Here is a 15,921-nt window from a genome sequence, read left to right as displayed (position 1 = left end):
CAGAATGATGTCAACTGTCCCTAGCTCCGGAGGTCACCATTAGGCTTCTGGAGGCCCAGGACCTTGCTACACTTAATATTTATATTATATTATATAATATTAATCTAAATTAATTTTTTAAAAAACCTAGATAGTATTTTGATTGATATATAAAATTACAACAATAGGTGTATTTATAAAAAAAAAAAAATAAAAAAAAAAAACAGCTTTTTGTCCTGTGAAATGTTCTGTACATTCATTCTGTATGAATGGGGTAAAAATTAATGTTGTTAGACTCTTTTCTCTCCAGGTCAAGTGTTATTTATTCATACAGAATAGTATGAATCAGAAGAATACTAATTTCTTTCCTATGATTATCAGCCCCATCTAGTGGCCATGATGCGGCATTTTTTTTACTCTATTCTATAATAACATTTGACGTGGAGAGAAAATAGCCCAACAGCATTCCATTTTGCCCCTTTTTGCACACAGTGCTTGTACATGCAGTTTCACAGGGTGAATAGCTGTGCAAATTTTGTATAAATACACCTTTAAGGCCTAGTTCACACCTATGCATTTTTTGTGCATTTCCAGTTTTGCAGAAACACACTACAGTCCATTTAACATGGTTTCCTATGGGTCACATTTCCATTTATGTCAAAATATGTCATATGCCTTTGCTGCGGGAGCTCCAGGAGAATAATCCAGATGTTTTTCTGAATTATCTCCGGATGATGGAGCCCTGCTTTCACCAACTCTTGGCATTGTTGACCCCCTATATTAAGAAGCAGGACACATATATGAGGCTTTTATTTTATTTTTTGGTTGAATAATGACTTGATTTGACTTGATTTGATATATTGTCTATATTTTTAGATGCATAGAATGCACTTTTTGGTTAAGTTCTATTGGCAGATATGTCTTATTTTATTTGTTTTCTTTTTTTAATGCACAATAAAAATATTGTGGAGAATAATACTTGGCTATGTGTTTTACTTCAAATGACAGTTTGGGAGTAGGCAGTTACATTTAAAAAAAATACAATGTAAAATGAACAAGGGACACCAACATAGTTGTATCTTTGATCTTAAAAACTACGGGATAATGGTGTTGTGGTAACTTGCACCAAAAAAAAAAATAACAAGCATAATAATATTATTCTTGATATCAGTAGAAAAAAAAGCCTTTGGAAATTTGTTTGCCATAACTCCGTCAGTATCACCAGCAAAGCAGCTTTATTATTATCCCATTAAAGAAGAAGAGAATGTGCGCTGCATTTTGGATTTCATAATTTGCCACGTCACGAATGTTAATTCTCCAGTACGAGCGCTAGTTTACAAGACCGGCCGCTTCCAGCTCGCCCTTGCTTCTGAGCATGCGTGTTTGTACTTTGGACTTTTGTCCGATGGACATGTGTACACACGCTTGAAAAATCTGACAACAGACATTTGTCTGTGGAAAATTTTAAAGCCTGACATCCATCATTTGTTGAGGAAAATCCGACAACAATTGTCAGAGCGTACAAACGGTCGGATTTTCCGCCAACAGCCTGTCATCACACAATTCCCGTCAGAAAATCCGATCGTGTGTATGAGGCTTAAGACTAAATTGCATGAGCACTCTTATGCCCTGTACACACGGTCGGACATTGATCGGACATTCCGACAACAAAATCCATGGATTTTTTCCAGCGGATGTTGGCTCAAACTTGTTTTGCATACACACGGTCGCACAAAGTTGTCAGAAAATCCGATCGTTCTGAACTCGGTGACATAAAACACATACGTCGGGACTATAAACGGGGCAATAGCCAATAGCTTTCATCTCTTAATTTATTCTGAGCATGCGTGGCACTTTCTGCGTTGGAATTGTCCACACACCGTCTGAATTTACGCGAATGGATTTTGTTGTCGGAAAATTTTATAGCAAGCTCTCAAACTTTGTGTGTCAGAAATTCCGATGGAAAAAGTCAGATGGAGCCCACACATGGTCGGAATTTCTGACAACAAGCTCCGATCGCACATATTACTACTTGATCTCCAGAAGATTTACCTCCTTTCCTGACCAGGCCATTTTTTTAAAATATGGCCCTGCATTACTTTAACTGACAATTGCGCAGTCGTGCAACGCTGTACCCAAATTTTTTGCTCTATAACCGACAATTTTGAAAAAAAAAATTTTTTACTTTCTGCTATGAAACATATCCAATAACAAAATTTAAAAAAAAATCAAATTTCATCAATTTAGGCCAATATGTGTGGGAGGTGCTTTTACTAAGGGAAGGGATGGATCCATGTCCCTGTTTTGGAGGAACACAGGATCCATGCCTTCCCTACTGACAGAACGGCAATCTGCCTTGCTTACAAGGCAAACATCGAGTCGGCATTGCCCGCCGCTGGGCTCCCGCTGTGTATGACCACAGCGGGAGCGAGGCGCCAGCAGCATGCATGCACACGCCCTACCCGGAAGAGCCGGATCACGGCACACAGGTGCCGCCCTGTAACAGTAAAACTGTTATTTGGCTGACCTGAAGAGGTTAACTCTGGGACAGTTTTAAATACTCTAGCAAGCTTAATTGACCACATCTCCCTCTACTTCCTGGGTAACAAGGTAACCTGACAGGTAACTCACATTTCACAGGACTTCAACCACTTTTATTGCATTCTCTACATTAAAGGGGTTGTAAACCCTCGTGTTTTTTCACCTTAATGCATCCTATGCATTAAGGTGAAAAAACTTCTGACACTGACCTCTCTCCCACAAATCTAAATTTATTAAAAAAAGAAAAACCTAGATAGTATTTTGTTACATATATATATATATATATATATATATATATATATATATATATATACACAATTATAACAATGGGTGTATATATATGAAATAAAAAAACAGCTTTTTGTCCTGTGAAATGTCCTGTACATTCATTCTTTATGAATGAACAAATGGGCAAAAATGAATGTTGTTAGACTCTTTTCTCTCCAGGTCAAGTGTTATTTATTCATACAGAATAGTATGAATCGGGAAAATACTAATTTCTTTCCTATGATTATCAGCCCCATCTAGTGGCCATGATGCAGCTTTTTTTTTACTCTATTCTATAATAACATTTGACGTGGAGAGAAAATAACAACATTAATAAAGCCCCATACACACTATCAGATTTTCTGCTGATTTTTGTCTTCAGCTTTACCAAAACCATGTAATGCAAGGGCCTGTCTGATTGCATACACATTGAAACTCCTATGCCGCGTACACACGGTCGGACTTTTCGTCTACAAAAGTCCAACGGACGCTGACGGACTAAAGCTGGCTGGTAATCCGATCGTGTGTGGGCTTCTCCGGACTTTCAACTGACTTTTTTAGCCTCAAATCCGACGGACTTTAGATTTGAAACATGCTTCAAATCTTTACGTCGTAAGTACGACGGACCCCGAAATCCGCTCGTCTGTGTGCTAGTCCGACGGACAAAAACCCATGCTAGGGCAGCTATTGGCTACTGGCTATGAACTTCCTTATTTTAGTCTGGTGTACGTCATCACGTACGAATCCGTCGGACTTTTGTGTGGTCGTGTGTAGGCAAGTCCGTTCGTAAGAAAGTCTGCCGCAAGTCCGCCGAAGGTACGTCGGAAGTATGTCGGACAGGCTGTCGGACTTTTGTAGACGAAAAGTCCGACCGTGTGTACGCGGCACTAAGGTTTGACCTCATATTTTGTGGTTTTGGTAAATCTGAAGGAAAAAAATCAGCAGAAAATCTGATAGTGTGTATGGGGCTTAAATTTTGCCCTGTTTTGCACAGGGTTTGTACATGCAGTTTCACAGGATGAATAGCTGTGCAAATTTTGTATAAATACACCTTTAAGGCTTAGTTCACAACTATGCATTTTTTTGTACATTTTCAGTTTTGCAGAAACACACTACAGTGCATTTAACATGGTTTCCTATGGGTCGCATTCACATCTGTGCATTTTATGGAAAGGGCCATTTTTCTGGTTTCTGGTTCCATAGACTTCAATGGATCAAAAACATGTATTGAAAAACGCAAACTGCACCTGGAATATGCAAACTGCAACCTGCATAGGTGTGAACCAGGTCTTAGTGTTAGTATAAAGGATAAACTATACTCCAGTCAGACAGCTAAATACTCTATTTTAGGGGGTCAAAATATATGGTCCATAAAGTATGTTTTGCATCAGACATATGGCTTGTAGCATTGTACAGTGCTCCCGGCCTGTCCATGTGTCTCTACCTCAGCTCCCATGCCAGACATCTCGAGCGGCTCTAATCCTCTGTTCACATCTATGCAGTTGATGTGAGCATTTATAGGGATGCCCATTCTGTCCCTTATACCCATTACTTACCCTTATTATTTAGCTACAATACTATACCATCTGGTTAGATCACCATTGCATGAAGAGTTGGGCCCACATAGAAACGCGTCAGATCACATAGATGCATGATGTCCATACAGATGATTTTATATGTTTTTTTTTTACATTGTCCCACTCAAGACTTTTAAATACCATTCAGCCCTTCCAGTGGCCTATGTTGTGTAGGACTTGTCTTCACCCCATGATATGCCAAAGTACCATGGCGTCAATATGTATATGTGGTTTTTAGCATGCCTTGCATTTATGCAATCTTGTGTATGCACTTTTTGTCATTGAGTATGCTGTACATGACCTCACAAGGTACAGTAAAAATGTTCTTTGCAATGACTGCTTTTTGGTATACATCTCTCATTTAAAGCGGAGTTCCACCCAGAAATGGAACTTCCGCTTTAAGTGCAGAAGACCCCCTGACATGCCACATTTTTTTTGGGGGGGGGGCGGATACGCTCTTTTTAGAGGTATCCAGCTCCCACTTCCTCCCGGGGCTCCACGGCACCAGAAGGAAGATTACCTCTCCCCCCCTCCCTCCCTGCAATCTTCTGGGACACGTCACATGTCCCAGAAGAATGCCCAGCCATTCACAGTGTGCAGCGCGGCTCTTGCATGCGCAGTGCGTGCCCGGCTGTGAAGCCACAGCTGGGCGCCCACAGTAAGAATGCTGGTGCCGTGGAGAGGAGGGGGGAGGGGCGGGGTTTCATATGCCCACATCGCTGGATCGTGGGACAGGTGAGTGTCACATTTTGTAGCTGCTGACTTTAATTTTTTTTTTCTTTGGAACTCCTCTTTAAAGTCCCAACCCCCCCCCCCCCCCCCCCCCCCTTTTTGTAGTGTTGCACCTTTTATTTGCATGTTTTAGAAAAAATAAGGGCCTGGGGTGCACAAAAGAGAGGAAATGACTGTGCTTCACTAAAATAAAATAAAGTTCCAGTCACCTGGAGGTGCCTGTATATACCTGCAGTAGCTTTCAATTGGTTACATGCTCCCTCATATCTGTGATGTGGGTATTTCCCTTCATTCTGGTGAATGCACAGAGCAGTAGGAGTGTGAGAAAAGGTCAGTATAAAGTGATACCCCTAAACTTAACCTAACCCACCACATTTAATCCAACATAAAAAAATAATATTATTATGGCAAATATACTGATTGCACCATCACATATTTTCACCATTAATTGTGGTATAAAAAAACACAGGGAAAAGTCCAAGCCAATGATTAAAGGTCTTTCAAGATTCTACAGGTACTGTATAAACAGCCAATGGAGCATTCTTTATGACTCTGCAAATAATTTTGATTTTGAGTTAAAAGTTTTAGTGAGCAGTGGGCACTGGATATTCATTAAATGTTACTAAACCCAGGACCTTCATTCATTCACTATACAGTATCTGGTCTCCCACAGTACACAGAACATGGAAATGCAATAATTTTAGTAAATATAAACTGCTAACCTTTTACCTTTTCTCATCAGCAGTATATAGCAGTCTTGTGACTTCTATCAGTGTCTGATTAAAGCTTGTAGGAGGAGTCTTCATTCTCCTCTGACTGTCCCATGAGAATGCAGGACCCCTGACCCTCTGTCTGGACAGTGCTGATTGGCCCTGTGATGACCACACGCACCCTCCTAAGAAAAAAAATCTCTCTAGCAATAAACACCAAACTGAACATGTGCAACTTGCCCCCAAGGGTCTGTTCTATCAGCAGATGGATTGGGAACAGTGGAAGAGAGGGAGGATCAGAAAAGACAGGATCAAACAGCCTTTTTACACAAAGCAGAGTATTAACCCCTCAGGTTCCACAGTGAGTTTATGCTTTTCTGCATATACAGACTGATTTTATCGTTGCAGGTTTAGTAACACTTTAACTGATATCCTTAGCCCATTAGAACACCTCCTAGCTACAGAATACTTCCCCCTCTCCAAGGTGTTTTTATAGTGCTCACAGATAGCTACGAACAATGTAAGCATTAAGATTGCAGTACATGAAGACAGCACAGGACGTTATCAGCTGACAGGATTTCTGGCAGGATCAACTGATTTTTTTTTTTGCACTTATAAATTAATATAACAAAACAATTTCAAAAGTATATTAACAAAATGATTGATAAAATAAAAGAAGCTGATTGGTGTGGTTTAAATATGTCTTAAGTTGTTACAGCTACATTTAAATTTTTGTAGATAGATAGATAGATAGATAGATAGATAGATAGATAGATAGATAGATAGATAGATAGATAGATAGATAGATAGATAGATAGATAGATAGATAGATAGATAGATAGATAGATAGATTATACTGGTGGCTCTACATTGATTTTCTCTGGCATGTTCTCTGCATCCCCTCCAGCTCTTGCAGTAGGGAAGGCCACAGTCTGGACTACAGGGTTTGCAGATAACATATTACAGCTGGAGGGAAAGCTGACTTGCCATAATTAATGGTGCTTCTGGTAATAGGATTTCCCAGCCCTGAGGAACCTTTTTACATAAGATATTGGCTGGAGAGTTATGATTTATAGGGGTCTGATCCCAAAGAGAATCTGCACGGGGACTCATGCTGGAAGGAAATTTATCAAGGCTAGCGAGAGGAGAGACAGAAACACTGGTGCTGGGGAAACTGGCAAGCCAGAGAGAGGAAAAATGAAAAGTCCAGAAGGGATAGAGAAAATACAAGAGCGTTCTATTGATCAATAGCTCGAAATGAGGTCAGAGGTTAATAGAAATCTTGCAAACGTTTTGTTCTCATATTATTGACAATGTTTATTTGTGGCTTGACTCCCTCTCGTGAACAAACCAAGTATTGCCAGTCTGCTACAAACATTCCGAGCAACTGTTTTTTTTTTTTTGCAAAACAGACACTGGTTCAAATTTTTTTATTTTGAAAGATTAAACCATTCCCAGCTGGGATTTAAAGTTCTGAAGCTCAGAGAGACTGATCGCACTTCCCCCGCATACAATCATTATCAATGGTCCTTGTAGCTGTTGTAACTTGCCCTCTTGTTGCAGGCGCTGGATGTGTCCTGAATATACTGCAGAAAGGGCAGCGCCACATGCAGCCTCCATCAGCATCAGTTCATCATCTGGAAGAAAAAATGTGAAAGAGGAATAGAAGAAACAGTGTGAAACAAAATCTACAGCAAAGGTTGTATATGATAGCTTCCTATAAAGAGCAGCAGCATGACAGATCAATCAGTAGTCTGACATAACAAGGCCTCTGAAAGCTAATTTCTAATTGGCTGATGTAGTTTACTAAACATGATTGCACAGATAAATGTCAGTGTTTTTTTTTTTTTTTTAAATTGTGTGTCCCTAATCCACAGATATTTAGCAGTAATAGTCCTGGCATGATATTTTACGATCTCTCCATACTACTTGGGCCCAATGGCTGGAAACATGCAAGAGCCAGAACACATTGTGGATATATTTACATGCACAGGGAGCAATTACCGTATTTATAACACGCACTTTTTTCCCCTGAAAATAGGGGGAAAATCGCGGGTGCGTGTTATACGCCGTCAGCGTACCTCGGAGGGGAAGGAGGGGGATGAGTGCCGCCGGAAATCACCGAGCCGTCACCGAGCTGTCATCTCCCCTCCACTCAGCTCTCCACTTGGCTCTCACATCTCACACACAGTCCCGCCTCCGCCACCGGCATTGGACCAGTGTTCTGTCTATCACAGGAGCTGGTCCAATGCCGATGGCGGGACTGTGTGTGTCACCGCCGACTGAGAGCCGAGGAAACAGATGACGGCTCGGTGATTTCATATGAGACGGTGAGCTGCATTGATGGGGGAGATGGGGGCAGAACAGACAGGCTGCAGATGGGGACAGAACAGGCTGCAGATGTGGACAGGACAGGCTGCAGATGGGGACAGAACAGGCTGCAGATGTGGACAGGGCAGGCTGCAGGTGGGGACAGAACAGGCTGCAGATGTTTCATTTTCTCTCTCTCATTAACTGAACTCTAGATGGCTAAAGCCTAGTACACACGATGAGATTATCGGACGAATGATTGTCTGTTTTTTTTTGCATGCTAATCTCCATATCACAAATAAGAGGTTACTAAAGTACAAAAATTCTCGTACAGAATAAAATTGGAAAGTGATGAAATGTATTTATATTGTATTTTCTGACGAAAACTGTACTGAATAAATGAAAATCGTATGTTCAGGTAAATTTAAAAAATTTGGGACAAATGCTGTGTACTAACGATCAAATTATCATATGATCGATTTGAAATCAGTATTTTTTAAAGGAGTCGTAAAAGTAGACGGTTTTTAATGTTCATGCATTATGTGCATGAAGATAAAAAGCCTTCTGTGTGTAGCAGGCTCCCCAGCACCCCCTAACACTTACCTGAGCCCCCTCTCTGTCCAGCGATGTCCACGAATGCCTCGGCCATCCGAGACTCTCCCTCCTGATTGGCTGAGACACACCATTGGCGTCTGCTGCTGTCAATCAAAGTCAGTCAGCCAATCAAGAGAGAGAGGGGGTGGGGCCGGGCCACAGCTCCGTGCAGCAGCAAGCTGCTTGCTGTGGGGGCACTCGACAGGAGGGAGGGGTTAGGAGCAGCAAAGAGGGATCCAAGAAGAGGAGGATCTGGGCTGTCTGTGCAAAATCAATTGCACAGAGCATGTAAGTATAACATGTTTGTTATTTTTATTGAAAAAAAAAAATGAGACTTTACAATCACTTTAAGTCTGACCAGAGCAAACACTTAGCCTCGGTTCACACCAGAGGCGGCACGACTTGCAGGTCGCCTCCCCGAGGCGACCTGCACACGACTGTCCGGGCGACTTGCAAAACGACTTCTGTATAGAAGTCTATGCAAGTCGCCCCAAGTCGCCCCCGAAGTCGTACAGGAATCTTTTTCTAAGTCAGAGCGACTTGCGTCGCTCCCCTTAGAACGGTTCCATAGCACAGAACGGGAGGCGACTTGTCAGGCGACTAGGTCGCCTGACAAGTCGTCCCTGTGTGAACCGAGCCTGAAGGGAGATGGATTAGTACTCTGATTCATATAGTTGTGTGTGTGTAAATTTCAGCATGGCCTATTAAGCTCTGCAAACAACAGGTGTTTTTCATAAGGTAAGAATAGACAGGGAACTGTCTGAAAAGCAAGAGTTACCACTTCTGGCTTAAAATGTGAATACAAATTATATAAATGTAGTATTTGTGGGTAAAGAATAGTGGACATTGAGGTTTTCTATTTTTCGTTCTTTTTTTTTTTTTGGTTAAACTTGACTGACTATGTATTTTACACACAGCAGAACAAAAAATATTTTTAGAATTATATTTTTTATTCCTGAAAATAATAAAAAAAACCTTTTCATTACTCTTATAACACCTCCCCCCACTCTCACGAACTGTTTTATGATGTGAAAAACTAAATTATAAAAAGTGCTGCGTAAAAGAAAAGTGTTAAGATCCTATAAGTTTTAATAAAGTAATGAGTTTTGATTTTGATGTTCAGAATCAGCTCACAATACAAACTGAAAAGCATTAGGTTGTTACTAAACAAAGAGTTTAACAGGACAATTGATGAATGTAAAATCACTATACACTTCAAACATACCCAGGAACATCTCAATAGCTTGCACTGCTTCTCTATCATCCACGACCACAGAGATGACTTTGTATTTTCTTGCACACTCCAGAGCTCGGTCACATACTGTTTTTGCACCTAGGCACTTGGCAATGCTGTAGAAAAATGTAAGAATACGTGATTTAAAGTTGCAATTTGGATGATCTCTTTCCACCCTGCCGAAATAAATTTATCTTGAGTGGAAATGTATTAGATAAAATCAACTAGAATAATATACTGTACACACCCTCACATTCAAGGTTACTTACTGCTAAGTAATTTTAATACCTTTATAGCAACAAGTCTCCCTGCTACCAGCTAGAATTCAATGAAAATCATTCTTGGTAGACTCAACTTGTGTCCATAATGTTGCTCACAAGGATACTGTTTTGTGTTATGCTCTCCTCCCTCTCATCTTCCCCTACCCTATCCCATATTTGTCTTTTATACTCATCTTTATATTAGTAATACAATCATGTTTATGGAAGTGTGTGTGTAGAGACAGCTCTCACTTCACAAGTGTCACATTGTCACAATTAATTGGTCAGTGCAATCTTAAGGAAAGCATATAGCGGTCAGGCACCAACTAAATCTTAATAATAATAATAACCCTACTGAATTGCTGCTGTAGTGTGGGCTGTAATTACAGGTACTTTGAGGCCTTGTGACAGGCAGGCAGTCTTGTTTCGTACATCCCTATGAAACTATGTCCATTTGGTCAATGCTATGAGGATAGAAAAGGTAGTTTCAAATTGCTAATGCCACTCACAGAATAAAAAACGTATATATTAAGTGTACATGTTTTTTCAATCTACCACTACCTGCCATTAGAGTCTAGAAAACTTTGCAAATTATATAAACAGCTTCATATTCCTGTCATTATATCTCAGTACATGGCTGTATGCTTGTTATTTGGCATATAATACATAGGAATTTTGTTGATCACCTCTGATATCCGGGTCATCTTATGTCTTGCGATTTATATTTGTATACCAGGCTAGCATTAAATCTTTAGGTTTTTAATAGTTATTATTGTTGGAAGAACAACAGCATTCTGCTTACATACTGTGACTGTGTATATGTATTATACCTATCTATCCAGCAGGTGGCGCTGCAATGTTAGTGTGTTATCTATGGTAATGTAATGAGAGGAAGTGTTTGTCTTTCCTCATGGTGTTCTTGTATACTTCTGTTTCCTATTCCATGATAAAGATAACCTCCGTAAAAGTAAAGTATTCTCTGCAAACAAGAAGCTTCTAGCGCATTACATCAATACCCTGCATAACAGGTTATGGGTCCCAGGCACTGGAAAGAAATCTACAGGGAGTCAGTGAGTACTGTATACAAGTTACTGAAAGATGGCAAGTGGTTCAGATGTGAAGTTTGCAACTGCAAAGCTGAACAATGCCAATTACCAGCTGTAGAAGTTTAAGCTAGACATACTTTTGAACAAGGACGACTTGTGGCAAGTGATGAATACAGACAGACTCACAAACAGAGAAACAGTGGACTGGGACAGGAAGGATAGAGAGGCAAAAGTGACTATAAGCTTACTAGTGGAAGATGACCAGCTTATCCACATAAGAACAGAGAAAATGGCCAAAGGTATGTGAACTTCATTACAAAAACTGCCTTCAAGCCTCAAGAGTAAGCTGTTTCTACTAAAAAAGTTGTACAAGATGAGACTAGAAGAAGAAGGCCAGCAAATGTGTGACCACGTGAAAGCTATGCTAGAAATCGTAGAGCAGCTATGCGCCATCAGAGAGGACATCAAAGATAACCATATTGTTGCCCTGCTCCTGTGCAGCCTTCCAGAGACATATACTGCTATTATTAACGCTTTAGAAACCAGACCCGAGCAGGAACTGAAACTGGAATATGTCAAAGACAAGTTAATTGATAAATATGACAGAAGGAAAGAAAATGCGCACCATGATGACAAGGCTCTAAAGATGTACAAAGGCGCAAAGCACATCAAAGAAAGCAGAGCTTGTTTTTGCTGTAAAAGGATCAGTCACATAAAAAAGGACTGTTCTATCTGGAAAGCCAAACAGCGAAAGCTAAAGCTAACCACAAAAGAAAAAGTCAAAGCAGCCACAAAGGAAACTGCAGACACACCATAGAGTGGAACCTTTAAAGTGACACAAAGCAGAAAGCCACACGGCTGGTGCATAGACTCAGGTGCGACAAGCCAGATGACTAGCAATGGGACCTTCTTCACAAACATTGATTACAGTGCAAAAGACAAAGTTTTCCTAGCAAACGGGAAAAGCATAACTGCAGAAGGTAAAGGCCAGGGCTTCCTGAACTGCATTACACCACAAGGCAAGCAGAGTATCTTTGTAAAGAAAGGGCTGTATGTTCCAGAACTAGAAGGCAGCCTTTTATCAGTGAAAAGTCTTGCAAACAACGGTCTCACAGTTAAGTTCCAGGGTGATGAATGCACAATTCACAATAATAAGCGATTCCTCGCAAAAGGAAAACTGGATGATCACCTATACAGGCTCACCGCCACAGACCAGCAAGCCAATATAGTCTCTAATGACCCACACAGCAAATGTATTCACTTATGGCACAGGCGGCTGGGGCACAGAAGTCTACAAGCTATACAGGGCATTATAAAAAGAGGTTTATCAGAAGATTTGACAATAGCGCCTTGCAAAGTGCTCATGAAATGCAAGTGCTGCATAGAAGCAAAAGTCACACGTATTCCCCTTCTACAGGCATCTAAAAAAAAAGACCCACCCTCTACAGCTCATACACAGTGACATATGCGGTCTAATGAAAACTCCCACGTCAGGCGGGAACAGATATCTACTGACTTTCATTGATGATTAATCAAGGTACACAACTACTTATCTGATGAAACACGATGAAACATCAGAGAAACTTCAAGAGTTTGTTGCCATGTCTAGCAACAAATTCCAACGCAAACCAGGAAAAATACGCACCGACAATGGGGGAGAGTACAAAGAAGTGACCTCATACCCGAAGAGAGACAAGGAATAGTACACCAGACAACTACACCATACACTCCTGAACAAAACGGTGTAGCAGAAAGGAAAAATCACACTCTTATAGAAATGGCCAGGTGCATGTTGTCGGATGCCAACCTACCTTACAAATACTGGGGAGAAGCAGTCATGGCTGCAACCTACCTACAGAACAGACTACCCTCAACAGCCATTAAAAGTACTCCATTCGAAATGTGGAATGTATCAAAGCCTAGCATAAGGCACATTAGAGTATTTGGATGTAAAGCATATGCCTATATTCCAAGTGAAAAGAAATCCAAGCTGCATTCTAGTAGGCTACAGTGAGAAAACTAAGGGTTACAGAATCCTACACCCAAAGACTGACAGAGTGACAATAAGCAATACTGTTTATTTTGATGAGAGCCCATCATCAGAAACACCAATCCCTGTGAAGTGAATATGCCAAGCAAACCAGAAGAAAAGGTCGAACAAAGCGAACCTGTGCAGGAGTCAGAACAAGAGTTGGAACTCACAATGTCTAAATCAAGTTCCCCACAAGATCCTGCTGATGCCTAAAGTCAGAAGATCCACCCGGACTACAAAGGGGATACCACCCCGCAAGCTGTCATACACTGTCAAAGCATACTTGAACCAAGATCCTGGGAAGACATAGAAAAACTGCAAAAACGTGAAGCTAATAAATGGAGAAAGGCAGTAGAAGAAGAATTAAATTCACTTCAAGAAGACAAAACCTGGACACTCACAGAGCTCCCTCCTAACCACAAAACTATAGGAAATAAGTGTACTTTCAAAGTAAAGTCAGGCGCAGAGGGAATATCTACAAATACAAAGCCTGACCAGTTGCCAAGGGTTACACCCAGAAATTCGGTGAAGATTACAATGAAACATTCGCTCCCGTCATAAAACACTCCACCATCAGAGTGCTTCTTAACATTGCAGCCGGGAAGGGCATGCAAGTCAAACACCTAGATATTAAAACTGCTTTCCTATATGGAGACATTAAGGAACATGGAGCAACCACCAGGGTTTGAGCAAGGAGACAACCTTGTGTGTAATCTTCAGAAGAGCATCTACGGTCTTAAACAATCTGCAAGGATGTGGAATGAGAAAGTAAATGAAGTGCTTACCAGAGAGGGATTCTCAAGAAGTAAAGTAGACCCCTGCCTCTACTCCAGAAATCAAGAAGACAGATGGATATACATCCTTATCTATGTTGATGACATTATAACCTGTTTTGAACAAGAAGGGGATTACAATCATATAGTTCACAAACTAAACGAAACTTTTGAAATCAAAGAGCTAGGGAACATTAGCTACTATCTGGGAATCCAAATAGAGAGAGAAGAAAATGGAAGTTATCTACTCAAACAATCTCAGAAAATCTCCAAAATATTGGAACAATTCCATATGCAAGATACAAAGGAAGTGAAAACTCCTATGGAACCAGGCTATCAAAAGAATAATGAAGCAGAAAACTTGCTACCTAACAATGACATGTATCGCAGAGCAATCAGTAAGCTGCTATATGTTGCCACTGGGACAAGACCAGACATAGCCGCAGCAGTGAGCATACTATGCAGGAAAGTATCAGCTCCCTGTCAGCGTGACTGGAATGCAGTAAAAAGAGTGATGCAGTACCTTAAAGGAACAATTCAGATGAAGTTACGGCTACCAGCAACATCAGATCCAACACTGGTCGGATATGTGGATGCTGATTGGGCCGGGGACTGCACAGACCTCAAATCCACAAGTGGATTCATCTTCCAGTATGAGAAAGGAACCATAAGTTGGTCTAGTCGAAAACAGGTAACTGTCGCTCTATCTTCAACTGAAGCAGAGTACATTGCAACAGCATACGCATGTCAAGAAGCAATATGATTCATCAACTTTTTGAGGACATTGGACATGTCAAATCCAATTCCCATTTTTGAAGACAACCAGGGATGTATAAAGCTCACGCAATCAGAAAGGGTCAATCCCAGGACCAAACACATTGAGGTCAAGTATCACCTACTGAGGGACATTTAATATTGCCTGTCAGAGGAGATGACTGCTGATGCACTCACCAAGCCTTTGTTGAAGGAACGTTATAATTATACCCAGAAGAAGCTGAATGTAATTTAACAAAGCACATGCTGTTGAGAAGGGGGGTTGGAAGAACAACAGCAATCTGCTTACATACTGTGACCGTGTATATGTATTATACCTATCTAGTCAGCAGGTGGCACTGCAGTGTGTTATAGTGTGTTATCTATGGTAATGTAATGAGAGGAAGTGTTTGTCTTTCCTCACTGTGTTCTTGTACTTCTATTTCCTGTTCCATGATAAAGATATCCTCCATGAAAGTAAAGTATTCTCTACAAACAAGAAGCTTTCAGCGCATTATATCAATACTCTGCATAACAATTATAACAATAATCCCCAAGTTCTCCCACTCCTACTAAGTAGAAACACTACCTCAATAGTATGCTTTGCATGGAAAAGTACATCTATGTTCACTGGGGAATTCAGTCTGGGGAATGTGGCTTGCAATTCTAGGTATGGCTATCCGTATTTGTTCAAGGTCCCACTGGGCTAGTAACTGCATCAGGCAGTATGGAGATATGGGTGAACTGTTCTCAGTTCTCCCTGATAAAGTCACATGCCGTGACGCAACGCATAGGGAGTCCCTGATATAGTGCGGACTGGAAGTGACATGAGAGGATTATACTGCTGAGCACTTTTTAATCTTATATCCTAAACACGCATACGAGATTGGCGTTTTAAAGGGACCATCACTCCAAACTTGGAGGCACCATTTGGGGAGGATAAGCAGGGCTCCTGCCACCCGGACTGACCAAACCACTTCATGAAAATACTTATAAGGCGTATTTAAGCTGAGAGTTCTGTGAGAACATTGGTGACACACAGCAGTGGAAGAACACTACACTTTGGGACATCACTTTGAATGAACTGAATATTATCACAGTTATATTTGAACA

General features: G+C 40.8%; 1 protein-coding gene across 3 annotated transcripts in view; it reads right to left on the bottom strand.

Moving 5' to 3' along the window:
• Nucleotides 1-7,097: 7,097 nt before the first annotated feature.
• The window catches only part of LOC141144497 (serine dehydratase-like), a 139,459-nt gene continuing 130,635 nt past the window's right edge, over nt 7,098-15,921 (bottom strand). For all 3 annotated transcript variants that reach the window (XM_073630265.1, XM_073630247.1, XM_073630257.1), the window contains 2 exons: nt 9,936-10,060; nt 7,098-7,443 (listed from right to left, as the gene is read on the bottom strand). In XM_073630265.1, the coding sequence (XP_073486366.1) occupies nt 7,250-7,443; nt 9,936-10,060 (319 nt within the window). In that variant the 3' untranslated portion in view covers nt 7,098-7,249. The remainder of the gene's footprint in view (nt 7,444-9,935; nt 10,061-15,921) is intronic.

The sequence above is a fragment of the Aquarana catesbeiana genome, linkage group LG01 (genome assembly GCF_042186555.1).
Source record: "Aquarana catesbeiana isolate 2022-GZ linkage group LG01, ASM4218655v1, whole genome shotgun sequence".
Lineage (NCBI taxonomy): Eukaryota > Metazoa > Chordata > Amphibia > Anura > Ranidae > Aquarana > Aquarana catesbeiana.
This window is presented reverse-complemented; position numbering and strand designations above follow the sequence as displayed.